This window comes from Meles meles, chromosome 11 (genome assembly GCF_922984935.1).
Source record: "Meles meles chromosome 11, mMelMel3.1 paternal haplotype, whole genome shotgun sequence".
Classification (NCBI taxonomy): domain Eukaryota; kingdom Metazoa; phylum Chordata; class Mammalia; order Carnivora; family Mustelidae; genus Meles; species Meles meles.
The window spans coordinates 6,157,557-6,179,380 of record NC_060076.1 but is presented as its reverse complement, the minus strand read 5'-3'; the positions used below and the strand labels follow the sequence as shown (position 1 = coordinate 6,179,380).

At 57.9% G+C, this 21,824-nt stretch overlaps 2 protein-coding genes across 10 annotated transcripts; one reads left to right on the top strand and one right to left on the bottom strand.

Annotated features, from left to right (window-relative positions):
* Nucleotides 1–2,868: 2,868 nt before the first annotated feature.
* On the bottom strand, nt 2,869–9,609 carry C11H9orf50 (chromosome 11 C9orf50 homolog). Its single transcript, XM_046022923.1, has 8 exons — nt 9,114–9,609; nt 8,771–8,861; nt 8,555–8,668; nt 5,266–5,429; nt 4,481–4,601; nt 3,595–3,756; nt 3,243–3,416; nt 2,869–2,908 (listed from the first exon to the last, which is right to left on the bottom strand). The coding sequence occupies exons 1-8, from the start codon at nt 9,607–9,609 to the stop codon at nt 2,869–2,871; spliced, it is 1,362 nt and encodes a 453-aa protein (XP_045878879.1).
* Nucleotides 9,307–21,759, top strand: NTMT1 (N-terminal Xaa-Pro-Lys N-methyltransferase 1). Of its 9 annotated transcripts, none has more exons than XM_046022926.1 (6): nt 12,817–12,961; nt 17,737–17,969; nt 18,279–18,519; nt 18,847–19,050; nt 19,795–20,047; nt 20,874–21,759. In XM_046022926.1, the coding sequence occupies exons 4-6, from the start codon at nt 18,889–18,891 to the stop codon at nt 21,128–21,130; spliced, it is 672 nt and encodes a 223-aa protein (XP_045878882.1). In that variant the 5' UTR covers nt 12,817–12,961; nt 17,737–17,969; nt 18,279–18,519; nt 18,847–18,888; the 3' UTR covers nt 21,131–21,759. The 9 variants fall into 9 exon arrangements, with proteins under 9 accessions (XP_045878888.1, XP_045878882.1, XP_045878884.1 ...); XM_046022928.1 differs by having other exon boundaries at nt 18,236–18,471; XM_046022925.1 differs by having other exon boundaries at nt 18,236–18,519.
* Nucleotides 21,760–21,824: the final 65 nt, after the last annotated feature.

Below are 21,824 nucleotides of genomic sequence, written 5' to 3'. Positions count from 1 at the left end.
TCAGCTCCAGCTGCCATGTGTGTGCCAGCGGGGGCAAATCCCCCTAACCTCTCTGGGCTTTGGAGTCCTGATCAGCAAGCAGGGCCAGGGAGGGAGGGAGGGAGCTCTCCGGTGGAAGGAGTGGTGATTTTCCTTCCTGCCTCTCCATCACTTCCTTCTGCCCTGGGTAGGGAGTCATTCCTCCGTCAGGAACCAGCTAGACCCACTAACACAGATCAGCCCAGGTCTGCACAGGGCCCAGGGCGGGGTCAGTGGTTCAGGGAAGGAGAGGAACCCCGGGAACGCTCAGGGTGAGATGGCAGACAGGAACAGAAGAGCTGGGATGGGCAGGGGGAGGGGGAATACACCTGCCCTGCCGCACCCCCTCATGGGGGGATGTTGGGGGGGGGGTGAGGTGCCGTAGCCGAGGTTATGGGGGAACAGAAGCCACCACAACCACTTTCCTGGCCTTCCCGACATGCTGACATCCTGTTGCCTGGAGCCCAGGAGGGGCTGGCCACCTGCCAGCCCTGAGTGGAAATGTACCAGTAAAAAGGGCCCTATGGGGACCCCTGGGGAGAGGACCCTGGGTGCTGTCAGGGAGGAGTGAGAGCCCAAGAACCTGGGGACCGCTGGAAAGGGGTCCGTCCCCATGCAGCGCTCCCTCCCACCTTCCTTGTTGCTCACCCACGTTCAAGGACCCTCGGGTGGCCCAGGGGCACGGCTGGCCGACCGCCGTGGGGAATGCACGGGGAATACGGGCGCTGGGGTCGCTGGGAGGGTGCGTGAATGTGCTTCCCGCTGTGTGTGCTGTGGGTCTCCGTGTGCGTGTGCGGCGTCTCTGTGCGCTGTTTCTCTGGTGTCTGTACAGTGTGTCTGATGGTGTGTGTGTGTGTGTGTGTGTGTGTGTGTGTGTGTGTGTGCGCACCAGCGCGCTGCGGTGGCCTGTGTGCCTTGCGTCCAGGGGGCCTGCAGGCCGGTGTCCCTGGGTGTCCGCGCTGTGAGCGGCCGGATGGGAGGCTCAGGGTCCCCGCTCAAGGTCCTGCCGACACAGAATCCATGTTGTCGAGGAGGGAGAGAGGGAGAGGGGAGACAAGGAGGCGAGCAGGCCCCGGGAGAAGAGCCTGGCGCGCAGGGAAGGGGCCGGGGGAGACGGGGCGAGGCCGCAGGGAGGCCAGGAAGGGCCGACCCGGGGTGCAGGTCGCAGCGGGACGCCCCTCGCCCACCCCACATGTCGCGGGGTACGGTCGCGCGCCCCACCCCACCCCGCGCGCTGCACGCGGGCCTCGAGGTCCAGGCTCGTCGATCGCCGCTTAGTAGTTTTTGGCTCAACGGCAACAAAAAGCAGCGAGGAGAAGTTGCGGGGTGGGGAGCGGGGCGGCCCCCCCAGGCCCGCCGCGACCCCGGGGCAGGTGGAAGGCGGCGGCGCGGGCCCGCGGCGGGAGGAGGGCGCGGGCGGGAGACACGAGCGCGGCGCGAGGGGAAAAGTTTCCGACCGCGGAGCTGGAGGCGGAGAAGTTTCCGCCGCGCCGGGCGGCGCCAAAGCCAGGCCAACACTGCCCCCGCGTGGGCGCGTGGCGGCGCTGCAGCGGGCGGCGGGGCGAGGTCTCGCCGCGGCCCGTGGGGAGAAACTGAGGCTCAGAGAGGGCGAGGCTGGCGGCGCAAGGTCACCGGCGTGGGTGCGCGGCCGAATCCGGCCTCCTCTGAGGCCCGCAGACTCTCCAGGAAATGGAAATACTAGGGCGGGGTGGGAGGCTAGTGAAAGCGCAGGAAAAGGGGTGGAGGGGAGCCGTCCCTGAGATCGAAACCCCAGCCAGTCCCCCGGGAAGGGGAGTTGGAGCGCTGCCCCCATCCCATCCCCCACAGACTTTCTCCAAACTGCCTAGATCTGTGGTCTTTCTTCTGGAGGCAGAGCGCCCCTGCAGAAACAAGTCCTCCCCCATTCACTACCCTCCTGGCCCTAAGATTCCCACTGCCTTTCCCCGCGCCCAGCACCCCCCATCTCGCCCTTTCATTCTGCCTGGTGCCTGGGTGTGGATTCCGTGACTGTTTCCTCACTGGCCAGGAGGTGGCGATAAAGATCCGGATCCTCGGCGTGCCGAGGGGTTGGGGCCAAAGCGTTGCTTGGACAGAAGGGAGGGGGGCTTCAACTTTGTCGGGGAGATTGGAACCCAGGAGTGGGGCTGGCAATGCTGGGTCAGTGCAGCGATCAGACCAACGCCACCTGGTCTTTTGTCACCTCCCGATGTGATTTTGAACACTGCCCACCCTTCTTCCTGCCACCACTAGGAGAGAAACATCTGGTCCCCACCCATCCTGGATGCTTGCCCTCCAGGGACCTGGGGAATGCAGAAGACAAACGTTTGTCCACCCCGCTGGAGTCTGGACACCCTCATCCCACGACAGAAGTCAGCAAGTATGCTTTGGTTCCAGTCAAAGAGGGAAGCTGGGGCCTGGGCTCAGGACAGGAGCCTGTTACAGGTGTGGCTTGATCAAGGTTGACAGAGGCTTGGTCCCAGGTTTGAAGTGTGCGGCAGGGCCTCCCCGCTTCCAGAAGAGAGGTTCACCTAGAACAAGCCCTGGTCCCTGATGATGGCCTGCCCCCAACCCTCAGCCTCATCCTAGCCATGACTTTGTCCTCTCCCTCTCCTTGGCCCAGGACCCCTGGAGACCAGTAACCTGGCACCCAGAGAGGCTTGTGGGGTGAGACATGGTAGCAGGTCCCAGCCATCTAGAATGCATGTTTATTTGGGGGGGTGAGAAAGGCTTCTCCTCACCCCCTGGCCCGTGTCCACGCACGGGCCTGGGCTCCAGTAGCCATTCACCTGGGAGCCCCCTCCAGCATTGTGGAAGGCAGGAGAAGCTGGTAGCCCTTAGGGCAGCTTGGCTTCAGGACTGGGTGCAGCTCCAAGCTGGACGGGAAGGATTCCTAGAGAGACCAGGAGGACCCGCTGATGCCAGATGCTGTGGGACAGGCTAGGGGAGGAGCTGGGGGGGTCTGAGCCGGAAACAAGTCTCCCTGGGCCCTGGGGGGATTCCCTACCCAGCCCAAGGGGGCAGACACTGGAGTAAGCCCCACTGTACACACGTGGGGATGCAAACCCCCGAAAGACCCCAGCGCTTGCAAGGATGGGGCTGGGAATCCGGACCCAGCTCAGCACGAGAGCCCAGCCCTTAGCCACGTGCAGGGAGGCCTCATCTGGTACCCCACGGCCCCATTGCGCAGGAGTTCTCCGGGCGGCTGGCTGCCAGCAGCTGCTCACCAGTGTCTGGCCCCAGGAGTAGGGCGATGGCCCCCCTGCCCCAGGATGTCGTCCATGTCCCGCCAGGTTGGGAGGTCCCCTTGCAGCCTCCATGTGGTGGCCCTGGGGATGCCGGGCAGGCTGCATTTCATGGAGGCATCCTCAGGGAGGTGACCTGGTGGCTCCTGGGCAGACCTGTGGAGGACAGGAGCCTGTGAGCTGCGTGGGCCCTGAATCCCCCGTCCACCCATGGCTGGCAGGGCCCTCAAGCCTGCCACCCTTCGCCTGCCCACTGCTGGACGGGGTCGTCTACAGGATGAGGAGGGGTGCCTGGCAGTGCCTCTGAATCCTGTCCCCTTCCCCGAAGCCTCACAGGCCAGGGCAGTCCCAGCCGAACGAGACGTTGGCCACAGCATCCTCCTCGGACCTGCGCACGGGGTTATGGGCAAACTCTCTGGTCATCTCTGGACGCTCCTGAGCACCCGCTCCGATGTTGACCGGGGAGCTAGCCCATTCTCGGTGGTACCCTGCCGGACTGGAGGAGAGAGGGCTCCAGTGAGATCTCCACCTTGCGGGGGGGGGGGGGGCGGGGGGGCGCCAGCACCCCCCCTCTCCCCTCCTCCCTCTCTGGCAGGCAAGGCTGGGCAGAACCCTGTCTCCATGGCAACCCAAGGCTCCCCAGTGCCCGATGGCTGCCTCCAGAGAAGGCTCAGGTTTTAAAACTATCTTGCGTGACTGTTTCTGCCTTTATTACCCAAACTGTGCCCCCCCCCACCCCCCACCACATACCCCTCCTGCTGCAGCCCCAATGGGCCTCCTTTCCCATAATGGGAAGGCCAGTCAGGCCACTGTGGAAATCCAGAGACAATGGCGAGATCCTGCAGGGGTGGGGGGTGCTAGTCGGCTGCCTTCCTGGCTGGCCAGGGACCCCAAATTCCCCAATGGCTGCCTCAGGATGGAAAGGGCTGGGGAGCGGTCAGCCGAGAGCCCCGCTCTGGGGCCCTGGGACGTGACCACAGCTCCTGTGGCCACTGGCCCTCATGGAGGCTTCTCTCCTGAGCTAGCCAGCTGCCATTCCCACGGAACGGTCTCCCCCTGGGGGCCCCCAGGTCACCTGCTCTCGGAAGCCTTGGCTTGCCTGTCAAACCACAAGCCGCGGGACAAAACTGCAGCTTCTGTCTCCAACTTCCTATGACCCTCAGGGGCCCCGGGGAGGGTCCCTCCTGAATCAGCAAAGATCCTGGATCTTAGGGCTTTACCCACAACTAGGCTCTGGAGCAGCCACGTTTCCTGAAACTGCACACAGTAGTTGGTCAATAAACAGATGGAAGCTCTTGGAAGCCCTGGGGCTGCCGGTCCCCGAGAAGTGAAGAGGCCGGGCTGATGGAGAAAGGGGCGGGACGGGGTGGGGGGTTGGTAAAGGTTATACCAGAGCAAGGACACGCGTTCTTCCCACCTGCTTCTTGACACCCACTTCGGAAAACACTGGAAACTGTGCCAAGCAGACACCACCACATCCATCCCCAAGGAGCCGAGGGCAAAGTTGCATCTCAGAACCGGGGCCTGGTGGTTCCTAGCTTCTTTGCTGGACCAGTCAGTGCCAGCCTCCCCCAGAGAGAAGGTCTGATCTTCTGGACCTTTCTGGGTCTCTCCTCAGCAGGGCAGGCCTTTGGGTATATGGGAAGATGCTTTAGGTGACTTGCCAACTTCTTCAGCCTCCATAGGCCACGGAGGGGGCCAGACTGGGGGTCGGGAGGCTGTGCGTGCCTGTTCCAAGGCGGGCAGATCTGGCACTTGGGAACCAGTGGCAGTGAGAAGGCCTTTGGAGGTAGCCAGGCCTGGGCAGCCATCGTGGCCTCCACGGTGACTGCTCCCTCCTGATACTCCGGAGAAGCCAGCCCGGGTGCCGTCCCGGCAAGGTCAGTGGATTCCTGGCCTCTGGAGGTCCGCCCTGACTCCTGGGCCCCAGGGCCGAAGCATCTGCTCTCTGGACTCCAGGCTGAAACTTTCTGGAGGCCCGAGGCTCCCCGCGCTGTCCGCTTACCTGCACAGCTGCGCTCCCAGTAGCGGAGCGCTGTGTCCCGCAGGGTCTCGTCAGCGAATCGCACTCGGAAGGGGCAAAACCGCTTACGTTGCCCTGAGCTTTCTCCCGAGGAGCTGTGGGAGAGCACGGTCTTGAGCTTGGGGGCCTGCGCACCGTGGAGCCTGCTGAGGGTGACCAGAGGGGCAGGGGAGGGTCAGGACCTGAGCCCCCAGCCCCACACCCCACCCCTGCAAAACATAACCACGGGACCAGAGCTCACTGGGTATCCTGACACCCACAGTAGCTGGCCTTTTTGGGAAGTACTGCCTGCCGGCCAGACCTTGCAGCACCCGCGCACCATGCCTCAGCCTATTACACCCACACAACCCTGGGAAACACGACCCTTAGTCCCATTTTACAGAGGACCAAACTGCGGCACAGAGACGCTTTGCAACTTGCCCAAGGTCACACAGCCGGTAAAGGATAGAGCCAAGATTTTTTCTTTTTTTCTTTTCTTTTTAAAAATTTATTTATTTATTTATTTATTTATTTTTAGCTAAGATTTGAATCTTAGTTCCAGAGCTGACCGTCCTATATACCAAACAATTCAGCAGCGAGAAGGAGAATACGAACTTGAGAGTCAAGGAGGCCTGGGTTTCCACCCTAAGTGTTTGAAGCCTCACTTTCTTTATCTGTAAACTGGGCATCAACCTTGTGCCCACCACACGGAGTGGCGGGATGAAGCGGACGCCCTAGCACTGCACCCAGGCTGTGGGCTGCCCAGGGTAAGCATCTATAACTTCAAACTGTTCTTACAACCGTCAGTCTCAGCTACGCCTCCTCCCAGGCACGTGAACTTGGGGAGACCACACTTGAGTCCTCCATGTTGCAGTTTTCCCCTCTCAGCTATATATGATACAGTGTAGGCGTGATAATACCCCGCTGATAAAAGTTTGGTAAGTATGAAATAACTTACGGGAGGCATCTTGTGCAAGGCCTGGCATGGGGCCCGCCCTCAGTAAAGGGCATTCTGTTGTCGTTACATTTATTGATTTCAGCCTCAAGGGCAAGGCTGCAAGAGGGAGGGCCTGCTTGATCCATCCATGGCTGTTATTCGGAAACGCCACGTTCCACCTTAAGGACACATATATTGATGTGTCCCTGCATCCATTTCTCTGACTACATCTTTCTGTCTGTGTGGGCATGTAAGAGACGCTTTCATCAGCCCAGCAAAGAGCTAGGCAGCCGGGAGGTGTCCCAGACGGCTACAGGCATGGGGACCCAGGGATCCAACACTTGTCTGCTTATCAGCGTCTGGTCCGTGCTGGCCTCGGGGCCAAACACAGGTGCACCCGGTTCTGCCCGGGGGACTGAGGTCTCAGTTCTCCTATTAGAAGCTACCGGAGTCTATTCCAAGGTAGCCTGGTACCCCTCCCGCAGGGCCTACCAGGGGATCTTGCCCACCATGGGGTGCTCGAGTATTAGTTCTTAAATGTGAAACTCCGTGACTGTGTCCACCCCCGCTGTTTGTCTATTTGTCTATTTGTCTAATTGTATATTTGTATATTTGAGCTAAAGAGTTCCATACTTTTATTTATTCTATCTTGTGAGACGTAGTCTGTCGATTGGATTGATTTAAAGTTCCTGGCTTGGCAAATGTGTTTCACTTCTGGCGCCTTCTCTGAACCATCGGTGGTGTCTGCCTGGAGCACTGTGTCGGGGAGGGTTCGAGGCCCAGTGCGGGGACAATGACGGGATCACATAGTATGGTCAGCCGTGGGTCCAGAAGGACAAGGGATGGCAAGTATATCGTGTGTTTACTCTCTTTGGTTTTTAAACTCGTGGGCAACGCTCTTCACCGTTCGCCTCAGTTTAACCCTGTTAATGCCAGAGGAGCTTTTTCTGCGTTCTTTTCCCCCTTCATTAGAGCTATGGCACTGAGGCCCAGGAAGCTCTAACGTCCAGGCTCTTCTACCTGCATCCCTTATCTTATTTCCTCCAATTTCTGACTTATAACAAAACCTATTAAAAGCTAGAGGAAGAAACGGACAAATGAATGGTGGGATGGGTAAAAGGATGGAAGACTGGGTGGGCGGATGGATGGATGGATTCGTGAATGAGTTAATGAAAAGTTCTGATAGAAGGACTGGAAGTTAGGAGGATGGGTGTATGGATGGATGGGTGGATGAGTGCCTCTGTATATGGACTCGTAGATGGCTTCATGACAAAATTATAGATGGACTGTACCCTGGATTTACAAGTGCATGGAAGGATTTGTAGATGACCAGTCATTGGATTCATGGACAGATGGATAGAATCATCGGAGTTTGTGATTAGGAGGATGACTGGCTAGATGGATGGATGGATGGATGGTTGGATGGGTGGATGGATGGTTGGATGGATGGATAGATGTATAGATGGATGGATGGATGGATGGATGGATGGATGGATGGATGGATGGATGTTTGGGTGGATGGATGGATGGATGGATGGATGGATGGATGGATGGATGTTTGGATGGATGGATGGATGGATGGATGGATGGATGGTTGGATGGATGGATGGATGGATGGATGGATGGATGGTTGGATGGGTGGATGGATGGTTGGATGGATGGATAGATGTATAGATGGATGGATGGATGGTTGGGTGGGTGGGTGGGTGGGTGGGTGGGTGGATGGTTGGATGGATGGATAGATGGATGGATGGATGGATGGATGGATGGATGGATGGATGGATGGTTGGATGGATGGATGGATGGATGGATGGGTGGATGGATGGGTGGATGAATGGATGGATGAATGGATGGATGGTTGGTTGGATGGGTGGATGGATGGATGGATGGATGGATGGATAGATTCATGGATGTGTTGTAGAAGACCTGATTCACAGAGAAGATGTATGCAAGGATGGGTAGGTGAATGGGAGCAGGAATATCTGAATGGATTCATGGCTGGACTATGAATATGTTGGCAGAAGACCTGATGAGTGAGTGGATAGGTTCATAGATGTTGATGGATAATCCTTGGATAGGCTGGGAGGAGACCTACTCTGGGATAGATCTATGTATCGATAGGTAAGTGGATAGATGGATGGATGGATGGATGGATGGATGTGTGGATGGACAGACGGATGGGTGGATTCATGAATGTATTATGAATAGTTTGTCAGAAGACCTGATTCATGGATGGACACATAGACAGATGTACAGGTGGACAGATGGGTAAATTCATGGGTGAACGACAAAAGGAAAGAAAAGAAGAGATGCTCTTTCTCCCCATTCCCCTACCGCCAGTCTCCTGTAACTCACTGGTTGGCTTTCTTGAGGGTGAATTGTGAGTGATCTCTCCTCAGGGTCCCCAGGGCAGGTATCTGATGGAGCAAAATCTTCTTAAGACTATTCTGGATGTACGATGACTGGCCCCTTAAAGACAAACAAGCCACACCTGTTATGAGTGGTCAGGGTCGGCCATCCTCAGAGCACCGTTGGCAACCCTGTCCCCATCAGCGGGTAACTGACACTTACCGCAGGTCTGGAAGGAACCGACAGTGGGGACACTGGGGGGCATGGTGGCTGTGCTCTGACACACTCCTTTTTGGTCGTGATGCCCAGGATGCTGGGAGCCAGGAGGACATGAAAATAGCTATACGCCTTCGCTTGGGGCAGTCCTTACTAGGCTGTTCCTAGTTATAGGGCCTTGGGCCTCAGTTTCCTCAACTGTACAACAGGGGCAATGGCAGACCCATCCTCAAGGGATTGTGCCAGACCTTCCCCTCCCCACTAACAGTAGCTCCATTCATGACTCCGCCCCGCGCCTGCCCCGCCCCGCGCCTGCCCCGCCCCCTCGGGAGTCCTGTAGAGGCCTCACTCGGCGGCCGGGGTTCCGCGCACTCTGCCCCCAGGTGGTGCAGGAACTCCCGGAACCTGCAGGGGAGAAGCTCTCCTAGGAGGGCGCGCAGGGAGTCCGGGGCCTCCCTGGCCGCGCCCCTGCGGGGATCCTCGCGCTCTCCAGGCCCCCGGCGCCGGGGCGCGAGTTCCCGGGGCTCACAGGCCAGGAGCAGGGGCGGCAGCAGGAGCGACCGCAGCCTTGTCCGGTTCTGCGCCCCCCGCTGGGCCAGGGTGGGCAGGGCGGGTAGTCGCGGTGAGGGGTGCCGCACGTCTGGGTGCGAGGACCCGCTCGGCCACCACGCGCCGCCGCCCTCCGAGGCCCTCCAGCCGCCGGGGGACCCCGCGCCGAGGACGGCGCGGAGCTGGGGCAGGGGCAGCCTGGGCAGCAGAGGGTCTCTCCTTCGGCGAGCGCCGTCGCCAGGGAGCCCCTGGGGCTCCACCCGCTGGGCCCCGGGGTTGGGGGGACGCCGGGGCATGTCTGGCCCGGCGCTCAGCTCAGGGCATCCTCACGCCAGTTGGGGGTGACGGGGGTGCCGTGCGACCTGAAGACGAGGGCATAGGCCAGCCCCCAGGCCATAGTGCCTGGAGGGAGGTCCTTGTAGTTTTGGGGGGGTAACACCACTGCCTCGTCCGGCAGCGAGTGGCTTCAGGCCAGAGCTCGCCCAGCCTCTGTTTCCTCACCTGCCAAATGGTCACGTAAGAGTACACACCTTTCTGAGTTGCTGTGACGTTTAGGGGAGCCAGCATATGTAAACGGCCTAGAATAGTACCCGGCACGCTGTTCGTGTTCAGCAGAGGCTAGCTGCTATTACTGTCATCATCATCATCATCATCATCATTATCATTATTTTAGAATTATTATTATTTAGGATTTCGCCTGAGTCCCACTACTTATTAGCTTTGCGACCTTGGACAAGCCAACTGACTAACTTGTCAGTGCCCTTACCTGTAGAATGGGGATAACAGAGCACCTGTCCCTTTGTGACTTAGCCATTGGAGAGTTCAAGTCCTATTGGGCTCTTGGCACTCCCCTGGGAATTAGGAAACCTGGAACCAGTTTGGAAGGAGAGAACTGCCCACCAGTTGCCCAGTCCTGCTGGGGCCCCTTGAGGGGAGAGCTTGTTGAAAATACAGGTGCCCCAGATTCTGACTCCGTAGGTCTAGGGTGGGGCCAAGACCCATATTTTCTTTTTAAGATTTTTTTTTTTTAAATCTCTACCCCCAATGTGGGGCTCGAACTCACAGCCCTGAGATCAAGAGTGGCAAGCTCTACCAGAACTACTCAGCCAGGAGCCCAAGACACATATTTTTAACAAACTTGCCCTTCGGGAGACAGAGCCCCACGCCTGCCCCCAGCTTCTGACACGAGGTGGGGGCGTCTTGAGCCTGCTTTCTCCCTATCACACCCCACTCCCAGACTGTTGTCAGCTCTGAGCTGGCTCCTGGTGTCACACTCACCGCAGGGGACTTCGGGTGGGTCCAGAGAAGGTCCCTTGAGTTTAGAGCCCCCTAACCGGCGGGCTGGTCCTTGGGAGAGCCCATCTTCCCAGCCTGGTCCCTCTGGTGGACCCTCCCTGCTGCCTCCTGGGTCTCTTCAGGGTCATTGTGATCCGCCCCTCACCCAAGGCCATGTGAGGAGTCCCCCACGTGGGCTCCCAGGCCTAGAGACAGAAGGTGGGGCTTTATACTCGGGAAGTCAAGGCTGCACTCACAATGGGGTGGTGGGACACCTGACAAGAGCAGCCAGGCCCAAGCCAGAGGCGGGAGGGCCCAGGGGTCCACTGCCCTCTCTGGATCTGGGAGGCCCCGGTGGGTCAAGTTCGGGCTGGGCACCTCTGGAAGTACAACTTCCTCGGGAAGGCTGGGCAGCAAGAATGCAAGAAACTAAGCAAAGTAATTTCAAATCCAGGTTCCACTTCTGTTTGCTACGCAATGCTGGACGAGTTTGTCCATTCTTGGGGCTTCATTCTGTGACTCTTGGCTGGGACGAGGCAGGGGGAGAAGCTTGTACTGTGACACTTGAGTGGGGGAGGAGGGTTGTTTGGACCAGAAGTTTTGCTGGCATGGTGTCATGTTACAATCTGAGGAGTCTGCCTGGAGGAGGCATCATAGCTGATATATCCATTCTCTGCACATGCTCCTCAATGAGGAATGGAAGGGCAAACCTCCTTAGGAAGTTAGAATATTGAGTGGGAAAGGTGAACGTGTTTTATATTTATTCTAAGAGTACGTGAGTTGGTTTTTTTTGTTTGTTTGTTTTTAATGGATGAGGAACACTGGACTAACTAGATGATTTCCAAGGAGCCCTCCAGCTCTTGCCAGCTGCAAACATTTCTTGACCAACTACTGTGTGCAAGGCTTGGGAATTCAGAGATGCAAAAGGCTCTGAGGTCCGGGCTGTGCAGATCTGGAAAGGCCTCAGAGTCCAGGTGGAGGGAAGGGACTTTCTCTTCCACTGACAGGAAAAAAAAGGTAGGGGTGGATTTTGAGGCACCCTAAAAGAGCTGGGCTGAGAGCTGCCCCCAAAGGAAGATTACAGGCACGCCCAGCAATTGAGATTAGGACTTATCCCCTTCCCTTAGAGACATGGACAACAAAGCTTGGGAGAAGGGCCCAGGCCAGGGGAAGCAAGTCTGACCTGGAGTACTCTGGAGAGGATGCCATATACTCTATACGTAAACAGATTTGGGGGACTCAACAGCAGCCAGTCCCCCACCCCCCATAGCTTTTACTTCGTTAGAGCAAACACACTTTTTTTTTTTTTTTTTAATTTGACAGAGAGAAATCACAAGAGAGGCAGGCAGAGAGAGAGGAAGGGAAGCAGGTTCTCCGCTGAGCAGAGAGCCCGATGTGGGACTCGATCCCAGGACCCTGAGATCATGACCTGAGCCGAAGCAAACACACTTCTTTTTAAATTAAAGGATTTACTTATTTATTTATTTGACAGAGAGAGCGAGCGAGCACAAGCAGGGGGAGCTGCAGGCAGAGGGAAAGGGACAAGCAGGCTCCCCGCAGAGCAGGGAGCCCAATGTGGGTCTTGATCCCAGGACCCTAGGACCACGACCAGAGCCAAAGGCAGAGGCTTAACTGACTGAGTCACCCAGGCAACCCGAGCAAACACACTTTTAAGGACCTCCTGTGTGTAAAGCCCAGAGGAAGGCACTGTAAACCTAAGACCAGGGTGTCAGTTTCGGAAAACTCACAGTCTATCAAGGCTGTTTCCGGGACCCCTCCAAACTTTCTGTATATGGGAGGAGCCTATGAGAGGGCAGGATTTTTGGAATGGAAACCTCAAGGACTTGTTCTGTTTATTTGGGGTAACAGTGCCTTGGCACTATCAAAGGTACTTCTTTCTTTCTTTCTTGGATCTGTATATTATTTTCAGATGCAAATTGTTATGGGTACGATTTGTAGAGTAAGGCTTTCCCCCCGCCCATTTTTACCGAGTAGAAAAGCCACAGGACGCTCGTTTTTATAAGTCCAGCCTTCAGCCTCTAACCGGACCCGCGCACGTGCCGGAGACAGGACAGGCTTGGAGCTGAGGCTCCTTAAATCCGAGAGGTCCTTCCAGGGACCCAAAAGTCCACTGAGGTCAGCCGCCCATGGGGCGGAGCGAACCGGTCGCGGGGCGGGGCTAGCCTCGGCCCCGCCTCCGGGCGCTCGGAAGTGACGTTTACGGACAAAGGCAGCGCGCGCCGTGAGGTGTCGCGTTTGTCCGTGGTCGGACGGAGCTGGTGGTAGTCTGGTGGGTTCGTCGTCGCCGCTGCCTCCGACTTCCCTTCCTCTTTCCCGTCCTCTTCTCCCGGGTCCCGGGAGCCCCCGCCCGGGGTGAGTAGCGCGAGGCGGAGCGGGGGGCGGTGGCCGGCGGGGGAAGGGAGGCCCCCAACTGCCTCGGCGCCCTGAGGCCCCAGCTTGTCACGTGACCCGGCGCGAGCTGCCGGGCCCCCCCGTGTGTGCTCCGGGGTGGTCCGACCTGGGCCTCCGGTGGCGGCGGGTGGAGGAGGAAGGCCGAGGCACCCGGACCCTGGACGAGGCACTCCCCCGCGCCGTCCCGGGGCGGTACGCTAGACCCTTCCCGCTCTGAGCCTCAGTTTCCCCTGTGAGAAACGGGGATTAAGGCGAGCACGCACTCCGAGGGTAGGTGTCAGGATGCCGTAAAATGGTCATGTCAGAGCCGGGCACAGAATAGTGCTCGTGGCGTGGGAGCTGGTATCCTATTTCACCTTGGACCCAACCCCAGTTACGGCTGGCCACTGGTGCCGCCTAGAAGACAGCTCGCAGCCTAGAGCCCTTGGAGCCAAGGTCAGCCAGTTTGCGGAGGGACTGCCATGTCGAACGAAAGGCCCCGGCTCTGTTGCCCATCACCGGTAGGGTCTCTGGAATAGAAACAGCTGGTGTCAGAGGCCCTGACGGTGCGCTGCAGTGGGGCAGTCTTGCAGATGGGTTGGTCATTGCCAAGAGAGAGCGGATGAGCCCCTGGAGGACTAGGGCCTTGACTGTGTTAAGAAGTCCGGATTCCCTCCTTATGCTGTTCCTGATTTCCTGTGTGTGTTTGTGTTAAGGCACATCACTCCTTCAGTAGAGTGGTTTTCTGTCCCTCACCTGGGTTCTGGGGAAGGGTTGGAGGTACATGGGGACTAGAAGCCATAGAGTCACAAAGATAGCATCTCCGGAATCTCTGCAGCATTTCTGTGCCTGCACGGATGGGAAGCTCACTCTCCTCTCCCTCAGGTTTGCAGAGCTGTTTGCTGGATTGACCCCCAGCATCACTAATAATCCCTTAGGTGTGTCTAACACACTGAAGTTTATAGGGCATTGCACTGCATTTTTCCCGTTTGAGCCGTACAGATGGCAGAGAATTGATGAAAATCTCATTTGACAGAGATTTCTAAACTTGAGATAATACAGTGCCGACCACTGTACAGGTCACTGGATGCTTTCACACCCACCTTTAATCATCACAGTGTTCTTGTAAAGTCAGCGTTGCTGTTCCCATTTCATAGATAAACTCACTTAACTGGGGCTCAGTGTCTTAGGGAGCTTAACATAGCCAGAGAGAAGCAAAGCCAGGATTCACACGTGGTTCGTTTGACTCCACCAGAGTCTTTGTTTTTAAACACTCCCATCTCCCCTCCGCCCTCTGCCTTTTTAAGTCTTCTTTACTTCCTCCTTCCTTTTCTTTCTCAGAGAGCACCTTGCCATTCCCACGTATCCAGCTGCTGTCCCAGATCCAGGGCAAACAGGCCCTGTCCAGCGGGCTGCAAGAGGGAGGCGGTAACTTCAGGCAGGCTCTTGCCTCCTGTTGCTTCCAGAGTTTTTCTTAGAGGCTGGTCAATGAAGAGGGTGTGATGCCTCCCCAGAGCATGGACGGTGACAGTTGAAACACCATTCTTTCCTGTGGATCCTGGGAGAAGTAGTAGCTGGGGAGGCTGCCCACCCGTCCCCCTAAAAACCTTGGAGGGGAAGAGGAGGTGGCCAGATGACTGTGAATGCAGCATGACACGTTCCACCTGCTGAGGAGCAGAGTCCACGAGCAGAGGGCTTCTCGTCCAGTCCAAGGTAGCCGAGAGCGCACGCAAAGCCAGATTGTGCCCAGGCCCTTTCCCTCCCCTGCAGCCAGGTAGCTTCTCACCACATCCTGAGCAGAGTATACGAGGACTTAGTGCTATTTGACTGACAACCCCACTATTCCCCAATTCCTAGAGACCTCCTGCCCGCTCCAGTCTGGACACCGGGAGACAAAGTATAGACAGAGCCCCAAGGAATCATGTTTACTAATGAATCAGCTGTTGGAACAAATGTCAAAATTAGACTTGCCATTTCCCGGCCTGGATGTTCCTCCCCTGGCTTGTTCCTAGAATCTGCCTGTAAGTGGAGTTCTTTCTTGTAAATTAGATTATTCAGAGGACCTTGACATTTAAAGAAATCATCTTGTAAGGCTTTTGGTAAAGCAGAAAAATTACATTGTCGGTAATGGCCTTCAGTGTTACGTTTTGAGTGGTTGGATTTTTTTTTTTTAAGGTTTTATTTATGTATTTGACAGACAGAGATCACAAGTAGGCAGAGAGGCAGGCAGAGAGAGAGGGGGAGGCAGGCTCCCTGCTGAGCAGAGACCCTGATGTGGGCCCGATCCTAGGACCCTGAGATCATGACCTGAGCCGAAGGCAGAGGCTTTAACCCACCGAGCCACCCAGGTGCCCCATGGTTGGATTTTTGTAGGCTTTTCTCAAAAGTGGAAAATGTAGCCACACAAAGCTCATTCTTTGGTTTATTTGGCAACCAATGAGCAATTCCCCACCTCGTGTCCGGTGCTGGGCTAGTCGGGAATGAGGTCATGTCCCTGTCCCCAGGAAGTTTACCTCCTTGGGAGTGAAGGCACACGGACAGTGTCCTGCCAGGGGAGTGTGCCCCACACCTGTTCATTTCGTGGGGAGTGAACTTTTTGTTGAATCCTACATGGACTGCAAGAGAAATACAGTGGTACATCTCAGGTCTTGCCGCTGTTCAAGGAGCTCCCAGGCCAGTGGGGAGATAGATAAGAGGACAGATAGATAAGAGGACTGCCATGTCCGGTGGGCAGTGATGGGGACAGGGTCAGTGCTGCCGAAATTGCGTCTGAGTCCCGAGTGGAAGAGCCGGCTTTGATGCTGTCCTTCCTGGGTGATGGTGGAGAGGCTGTGGCGTGGTGGCTCTGGGGCCTATCGGCGGGGGTGGGCAGCCCCCAGACTGAGCTCCGTGGTGACATTGAGGCCGGTGGCCCTCTTTCCTGTCAGCTCGCAGGGAGCTACAGTGATGTCCACGCTACTGCAGCTGGGATTCCTGGGCACGGGCAGGTTTCTGCATCCTTTTGCTTTACTGTGTGACTCAGAGCGGTAATGAACATTCATTCTCGTTGCGCAGTGTGCCCCTTTCTCTTTTGGGGGTGGGAGGGGATAGCCTCAGGTGCTAGGACACTGGTGTGGGACATGGCGGCGAGCGAGGGTGAGGGGATGCTGTGTTTAGAACCAGCTCCCCCTGCCCCCTGGCCTGTTAACCCAAAAGGCCCTTTGATTGACATAGTAGTTGGAATTTGCCTTCACTGTGGTCCCAGACCCTTGTTCCTGGACGCGGAAGCTGGAGCATCAGCCCAAGAGCTGATTCAAGAATCTGAAGGGGGTTGGGGGACTCTGTCCACACGAAAGAAGGGCTCTAGAGGGCGGAAGCAATGACAGTCACAGAAGGGGCTGGACCTACTAGGACATGGAGATGCTGTCACTTCTCTTCTGCTTCCTCGGAGGGCCAGTGTGGCCTTGCCCATGAGCAATGTCCGAATCCAGGAAGGAGCCAGGGAGCGGGGAGGAGGGCCCTCCCCCGTGCCCCCGCTGGCGAGCTGGGTTCCCTGGAAAGGACTGACCATGGCAGAAGCAGGATTGCACCAGTGAGGAGCATCCTGAGTTGTTGGGCTGAGGTGGGCCTGCTGTTTCTGGAAGGTTCCTTGTCTTCTAGGGCAAGTTCAGAGTACAGTTGTGCATGGGGGCTAGTGACAAACGTGACTAATGAGAATTCTTCATCTCTTCTCCTTCTCTCCTTAGTCAGTCTCTAAATTATATATCAGGGGCTTTGTGCTTGTCCTCAAGGCATGTTCCTGTTTCCTATCTGATGACTTCTCTTGAAGCCTTTAAGGCATTCCTCCATCTCGGGGGTCTCTCACTTGTTTTTGAGCGTGATCCCAGGGTCCCACATGAAGCTTTCTGTGTCGCCCTGTGTTCCGGGAGTCAGTGGCTTAGTTTGCACCCAGTGGAGTGGTATAAAGGTGGAAATGAAACCCCAGGAGCACGGTCGTGCACAGTGTTCCTGGGGCGTGAGGGGACTTTCACCCTGCGCAGAGGGACTCCTGTAGGCTTGGAGCTGGGGTCACGGTGGCGAAAAGGCAAGGTCGCGCCTCTGGAGCCTCCATCCCGTGGAGGCTAGACAGTAAGTAAATGGTGTAATTTCAGACAGAAATACACATTCTGAAGGCAGGAAAGCGTGGGGATTGGATCTGGGTGTTGGAGAAGGCCACCTAACCGGGCTGGTCAGGGAGGGCCTCTGAGGATCTGAGCCCGGAGCTGAGAGCCTGCGATGGGAGCGTGCGCCTGTACCGTCTCCCCACAACGCCGCTGCTTCTTGTCCCAAATGCCACATGGCTCCTGTTGGTCCCACCGCCACTTACATCCTGGCCCACCTGGGGCCCTTCGGAAACTCTCAGCTGATTGGCTTTCCATTGCCGACAAGCCAAACCCCTGGCCCCCAGCCTGTCACTGGGGCCTCCCATGATCCAGGCCCAGGCTGCCTGTCTGAGCTCGTCTCCCATAAATACCCTCTTCCTCTGTCTGCATTCCAGCCGGCTCAGGCCATCATCAGGAGCGCCTTCTGGGTGGCACATGTGCCCTGCTCCTCTGATCCTGTTCGTGCCGGCACGCCCCCCTCCCCCCCCCAGCATCCTTTATCTTCCAGGGTCTGGCTCAGGTTGCCTTCTCTCGGTGGCTGCCCTGTCTGCCGTTCGGAAGAGTCATCCGTTCTTGGAGTTTCCACAGCACTTTGGGCTCAGTGGGCGTCCTCACTCTTTCTGCCTTGTGTTTTAGTTGGTTCCACTCGTTTCTGGCTCCCGCTGGACTGGAAGCTCCCTGAGGGTCGGATGGTTTCTCAGCAAAGCCTCGGGGCAACTAGGACAGCTCCTCTGTCCGGTGTGATGGTGCTGTGGGGCCGGTGCCTCAGGGCAGAGATGCGGCGGGGCTGGCTGGGTGTGCAGCTGCCAGGCCCTCCCCCTTCCCCAGGCCCTGGCTCCTGCCTTGTCGCCGGCCCTCCACCTGTCACGGTAACACCCTCTTGTGTCTGCTTTCACTGTCGCCCCAGAGCCCCCACAGCTGCCAACAGTCTTGCAGAAACACACATCTCTTGTCACTTCCTGCTAACCCTAGAGTAGTTCAAGCTCACTGCTCTTTAGTGGAGAGTCTAATCCCAAATGTGTGCCCCCACCCCGCGTTTCCAGTTGCCGGTGCTCTCTGTGTGCCTTTCATGCCCGTTGGAGGGAGCAGGCGTGCCCCGTTGGCTTAGTGAACTCTTCGTCGTCCTTCCTTTCAGCTGATGGGCGACCTCCTCGGGGATGCCTTCCTTGACTCCGCAGGGGAGCGTGTCCTCTGGGCTGGGCTGTGCCAGCATCTTGTACTTGTCTGCGGCCCCGAACGGTTGCCCGTGTGTGTGTGTGGAGCTGTCTGCCTGCCTCCTGGCACAGTGCCTAGCACCCAGTCCCGGCACGTTGTTAACCAAGGACCAGACCCCACAGCGAGCTCCGTTCTGTGCTCGCGAGTGAGTGGGAGGTGAGTGGGCTCCCCAGGCCCCTCCCAGCATCAGCCGGAGCATCCACGGTAGGAGCCTGGGGTTTCCTGCTCCATTTCCTCACGTGTCAGTTGGGGGTTCTCTACACTTTACAGTTAGAAGCCTTCAGGTCGGGTGTCATGTCCAATAAGGAAAGGACTAGAAGCCCAGGACTCTGGGTCTCCTCCTCTGATAAAAAGGTCACTTGGCAGAATGACTTGAATACGAAAGACAGGAGGCCCCGTCATCCAAGGGCTAGAAGCTGTTTTGGGGACACTGGACATTTCTCTGCATCAGGCAGGGTTGTATGACCTTGTGAAGCATGGGGTGAGACCCAGGCCCTCGACCTGGCTGATTTGCTCATTTTTGTTGTTCAGCTGCTGCTGTTTGGCGCCTGAGCTGCCTTGGCCAGTGACAGCATGACGAGTGAGGTGATAGAAGACGAGAAACAGTTCTATTCGAAGGCCAAGACGTACTGGAAGGAAGTCCCACCCACCGTGGACGGCATGCTCGGGGGGTATGGCCACATCTCCAGCATCGACATCAGCAGCTCCCGGAAGTTCCTGCAGAGGTTTTTGAGGGTAGGCAGGTCTGGCGTGCCGGCCAGGAGCAGAGGATGTGGCCCTGGTGGCCCGGCCTGGTCCGCACGGGGTGCCACCTTTTACACGCGCCATCATGGGGCCTCCGGTGCTTGGTTGGGGTCAGTCCCCCAGGCCTCGAGGGTGGGGCGGGATGGCGTGTGGATGGGGCCTCTGTCTCAGGCTTGCCACGTCGGGGAGCTGGCCGCTGTGCCGGGTCTCCCGGGACCAGAACGTCGGCTTCCTCTGACTGTTAAGATTTGTCTTCCCTGTCTTGCCATGTTTGCGGGCTGTCGGGCTGAGGGCAGGCTCCTCATTCCTCCCCTGCTCTGCCCCCTCTGTGCCAGGCTGGCGTGTCAGCATCAGAGGCTGGTGCTTGCCCCGCACACCATGGGGTGTCTCCCCACCCACTTTCTGCCTTCCCAGATCCGTGAAAATCACCACCGCCTCCATTTTTTCACTGCTTGAATTCTGTTCATCCTGTGGTTGTGCTGGGGCGTCGTGAGAGATCAACGCACCTATTCGTGAATCCCCTTTAAGTGGCCGTCGGCTTGCGTTTTAGTGTGTGGCCCAGGACAGGAATGTCTATGGTCCTCCCCATGGGCGACCCCCCGTGCCAGCCCCTGGCCTCTGCCCACTCCTGATTTGAGTAACCGGGAGCTTGGGAGGAGCAGCCCCCTTCTCGGGGACACGGTCTCAGGCTTTCAGAGCCTTCCCTCCTGAGCCTCTGCCTTCCCCACTTCTCAGGAAGGCCCGAACAAGACGGGCACCTCCTGCGCCCTGGACTGCGGAGCCGGCATAGGTAGGATCACCAAGAGGCTGCTGCTGCCGCTCTTCAGAGTGGTGGACATGGTGGACGTGACGGAAGACTTCCTGGTTACGGCCAGGACGTACCTGGGAGAGGAGGGCAAGAGGGTGCGGAACTACTTCTGCTGTGGCCTCCAGGACTTCAGCCCCGAGCCCAACTCCTACGATGTCATCTGGATCCAGTGGGTGATAGGTGAGCTTTCCGCGGCCCTCTGTGCCTTCCACAGACCTCCCGCACGCCCCCCACCGCAGAGGCGGGTTCCGGGCCATGGAGGCCGCCGGCCAGCGCCCCCAGGGGGGTTTCTCCAAATCCTCCTCAGGCTCGCCTTCCGGGCCTTGTCAGTACCGTTATGACCCACTCCGGTGCAGTCTTTGTTGAAAAAATGTAAACAACCAATAACTACACTCAGAGAACGTGGAAATGAGTTTTAAAAGTGTTTTTTAATAAGAGGAGAAAGTGAAGCCTTGGCCGCCCCGCTGTTCACAGCGAGGGAGCCATGCCTTGCCGCCCCATGGTGCACCGGCTCAGCCCCGCAGCACACGCAGGGTGCTCTTCCCTGGCCGCTGAGCTGGCGGGCGGGCGGGCCACTGTACCAGCAGCTGGCCACCCACTCCACAGCAGACACCGCAGCCCGGCTGGGTCTGGCCCTGTCCTTTGTGGTCCCTCAGAGCCAATCCAGAGATCTAATTAGGAAAGGAACAGGTTGGTAAGAACCCCTAATCCAGGCCTCAGGGCAGGGGGATGGCTGGAGCGTAGGTGTCAGGCAGGGCCCAGAAGTCACCCAGTCAGGGTGTGGTCCCAGCTTCTGCTTTGTGACAGCCCGTGGGTGAGTGACTTCTGAGCTGGCTTCCTCGTACACAGAACGGGACTTGGTAAGCATCTCTGGGCTGCCCAGCGCTGGGGAGGCCCCGTGTGTTTAGACAGAGCAAGTCTGAGCGGAGGCTGAGAGACACGCCAGTGGCATGTGCATGCTTGGCACCACTCTCTCCCTCGTGACCCCAGCCTCTGCTGTCCCCAGGCCACCTGACCGATCAGCACCTGGCCGAGTTCCTGCGGCGCTGCAAGCAGGGCCTGCGCCCCAACGGCATCATTGTCATCAAAGACAACATGGCGCAGGAGGGTGTGATCCTGGATGACGTGGACAGCAGCGTGTGTCGGGACCTCGACGTGGTCCACAGGATCGTCCGCAGCGCGGGCCTCAGCCTCCTAGCCCAGGAGCGCCAGGAGAACCTCCCTGATGAGATCTACCACGTCTATAGCTTGGCCCTGAGATGAGCAGGGCCCATCAGGAGAAAGGGACTAGTGTGGGGTGGGGGGCTGGCAGCCGGGCAGGACCCAGAGGCTCCCCAGCGACGGTCTGGGAGTGTTGACCGAGACTGCCACATGTACCTGTCTGCCGTCCGTCACTAGACTCTTTCTAAAGGCCTCATGGGACCCAGTGGGGAGGGGCGCCCCTGACCGAGCACTGAGGCTGCAGCCTGGCTCTGCTGCTGTGAGAGGCGGGGACCAGACAGTGCAGACCGCGGGACTCCAGGGTCCCTGGTGCTCCCCGTGTGGGAATACAGTGATCCCCTCAGAAACGGAGAGTTTCTGGTTCTCCCTTTCCACCACCCAGCCTTCCAGCCACAGGCCTGGGTGCCTTAAGAGGAAGAGAACTCTCGGTTGTTGGGACTTTCTCCCCTCGGAGGGAGGCGAGGAGCCGGGCCATGGAGCCTGCAGCTGCCGGGGGCGACCGTGTGCTGAGGCCTATTTGGCGATGAGCCCTGGTGTCCCTGACGCGATCATCACCGAGGTCTCCAGGGAGGGGGTCTGCGGCTTCATTCTTGGCTGTGCCTTGCAGCTCCTCCTCGGTGAGCGTTTTCATCAAAGAATAAAAGGGTGACTCCTGTGCTGGGAAGGCCCTAGCCGGTCTGGACCGGTGCTCTTCTTTACTGGGCCTGCAGCGCGTGCTATTTGGAAACCGTCCCCA

What these genes read in the sequence shown, in the direction of transcription:
- C11H9orf50 (XM_046022923.1), bottom strand. Translation starts at nt 9,609, where the DNA reads ATGCCCCGGCGTCCCCCCAACCCCGGGGCCCAGCGGGTGGAGCCCCAG. An exon ending in CTGGGAGCGCAGCTGTGCAG is followed by an intron (nt 4,602 to 5,265) that starts GTAAGCGGACAG and finishes TTTCTCCATCAG; the next exon opens with CCCGGCCTCTTCACTTCTCG. An exon ending in ACTCCTGGGGCCAGACACTG is followed by an intron (nt 2,909 to 3,242) that starts GTGAGCAGCTGC and finishes TGGTCTCTCTAG; the next exon opens with GAATCCTTCCCGTCCAGCTT.
- NTMT1 (XM_046022932.1), top strand. Translation starts at nt 18,889, where the DNA reads ATGACGAGTGAGGTGATAGAAGACGAGAAACAGTTCTATTCGAAGGCC. An exon ending in TCCTGCAGAGGTTTTTGAGG is followed by an intron (nt 19,051 to 19,794) that starts GTAGGCAGGTCT and finishes CCCACTTCTCAG; the next exon opens with GAAGGCCCGAACAAGACGGG. An exon ending in CTGGATCCAGTGGGTGATAG is followed by an intron (nt 20,048 to 20,873) that starts GTGAGCTTTCCG and finishes TGCTGTCCCCAG; the next exon opens with GCCACCTGACCGATCAGCAC.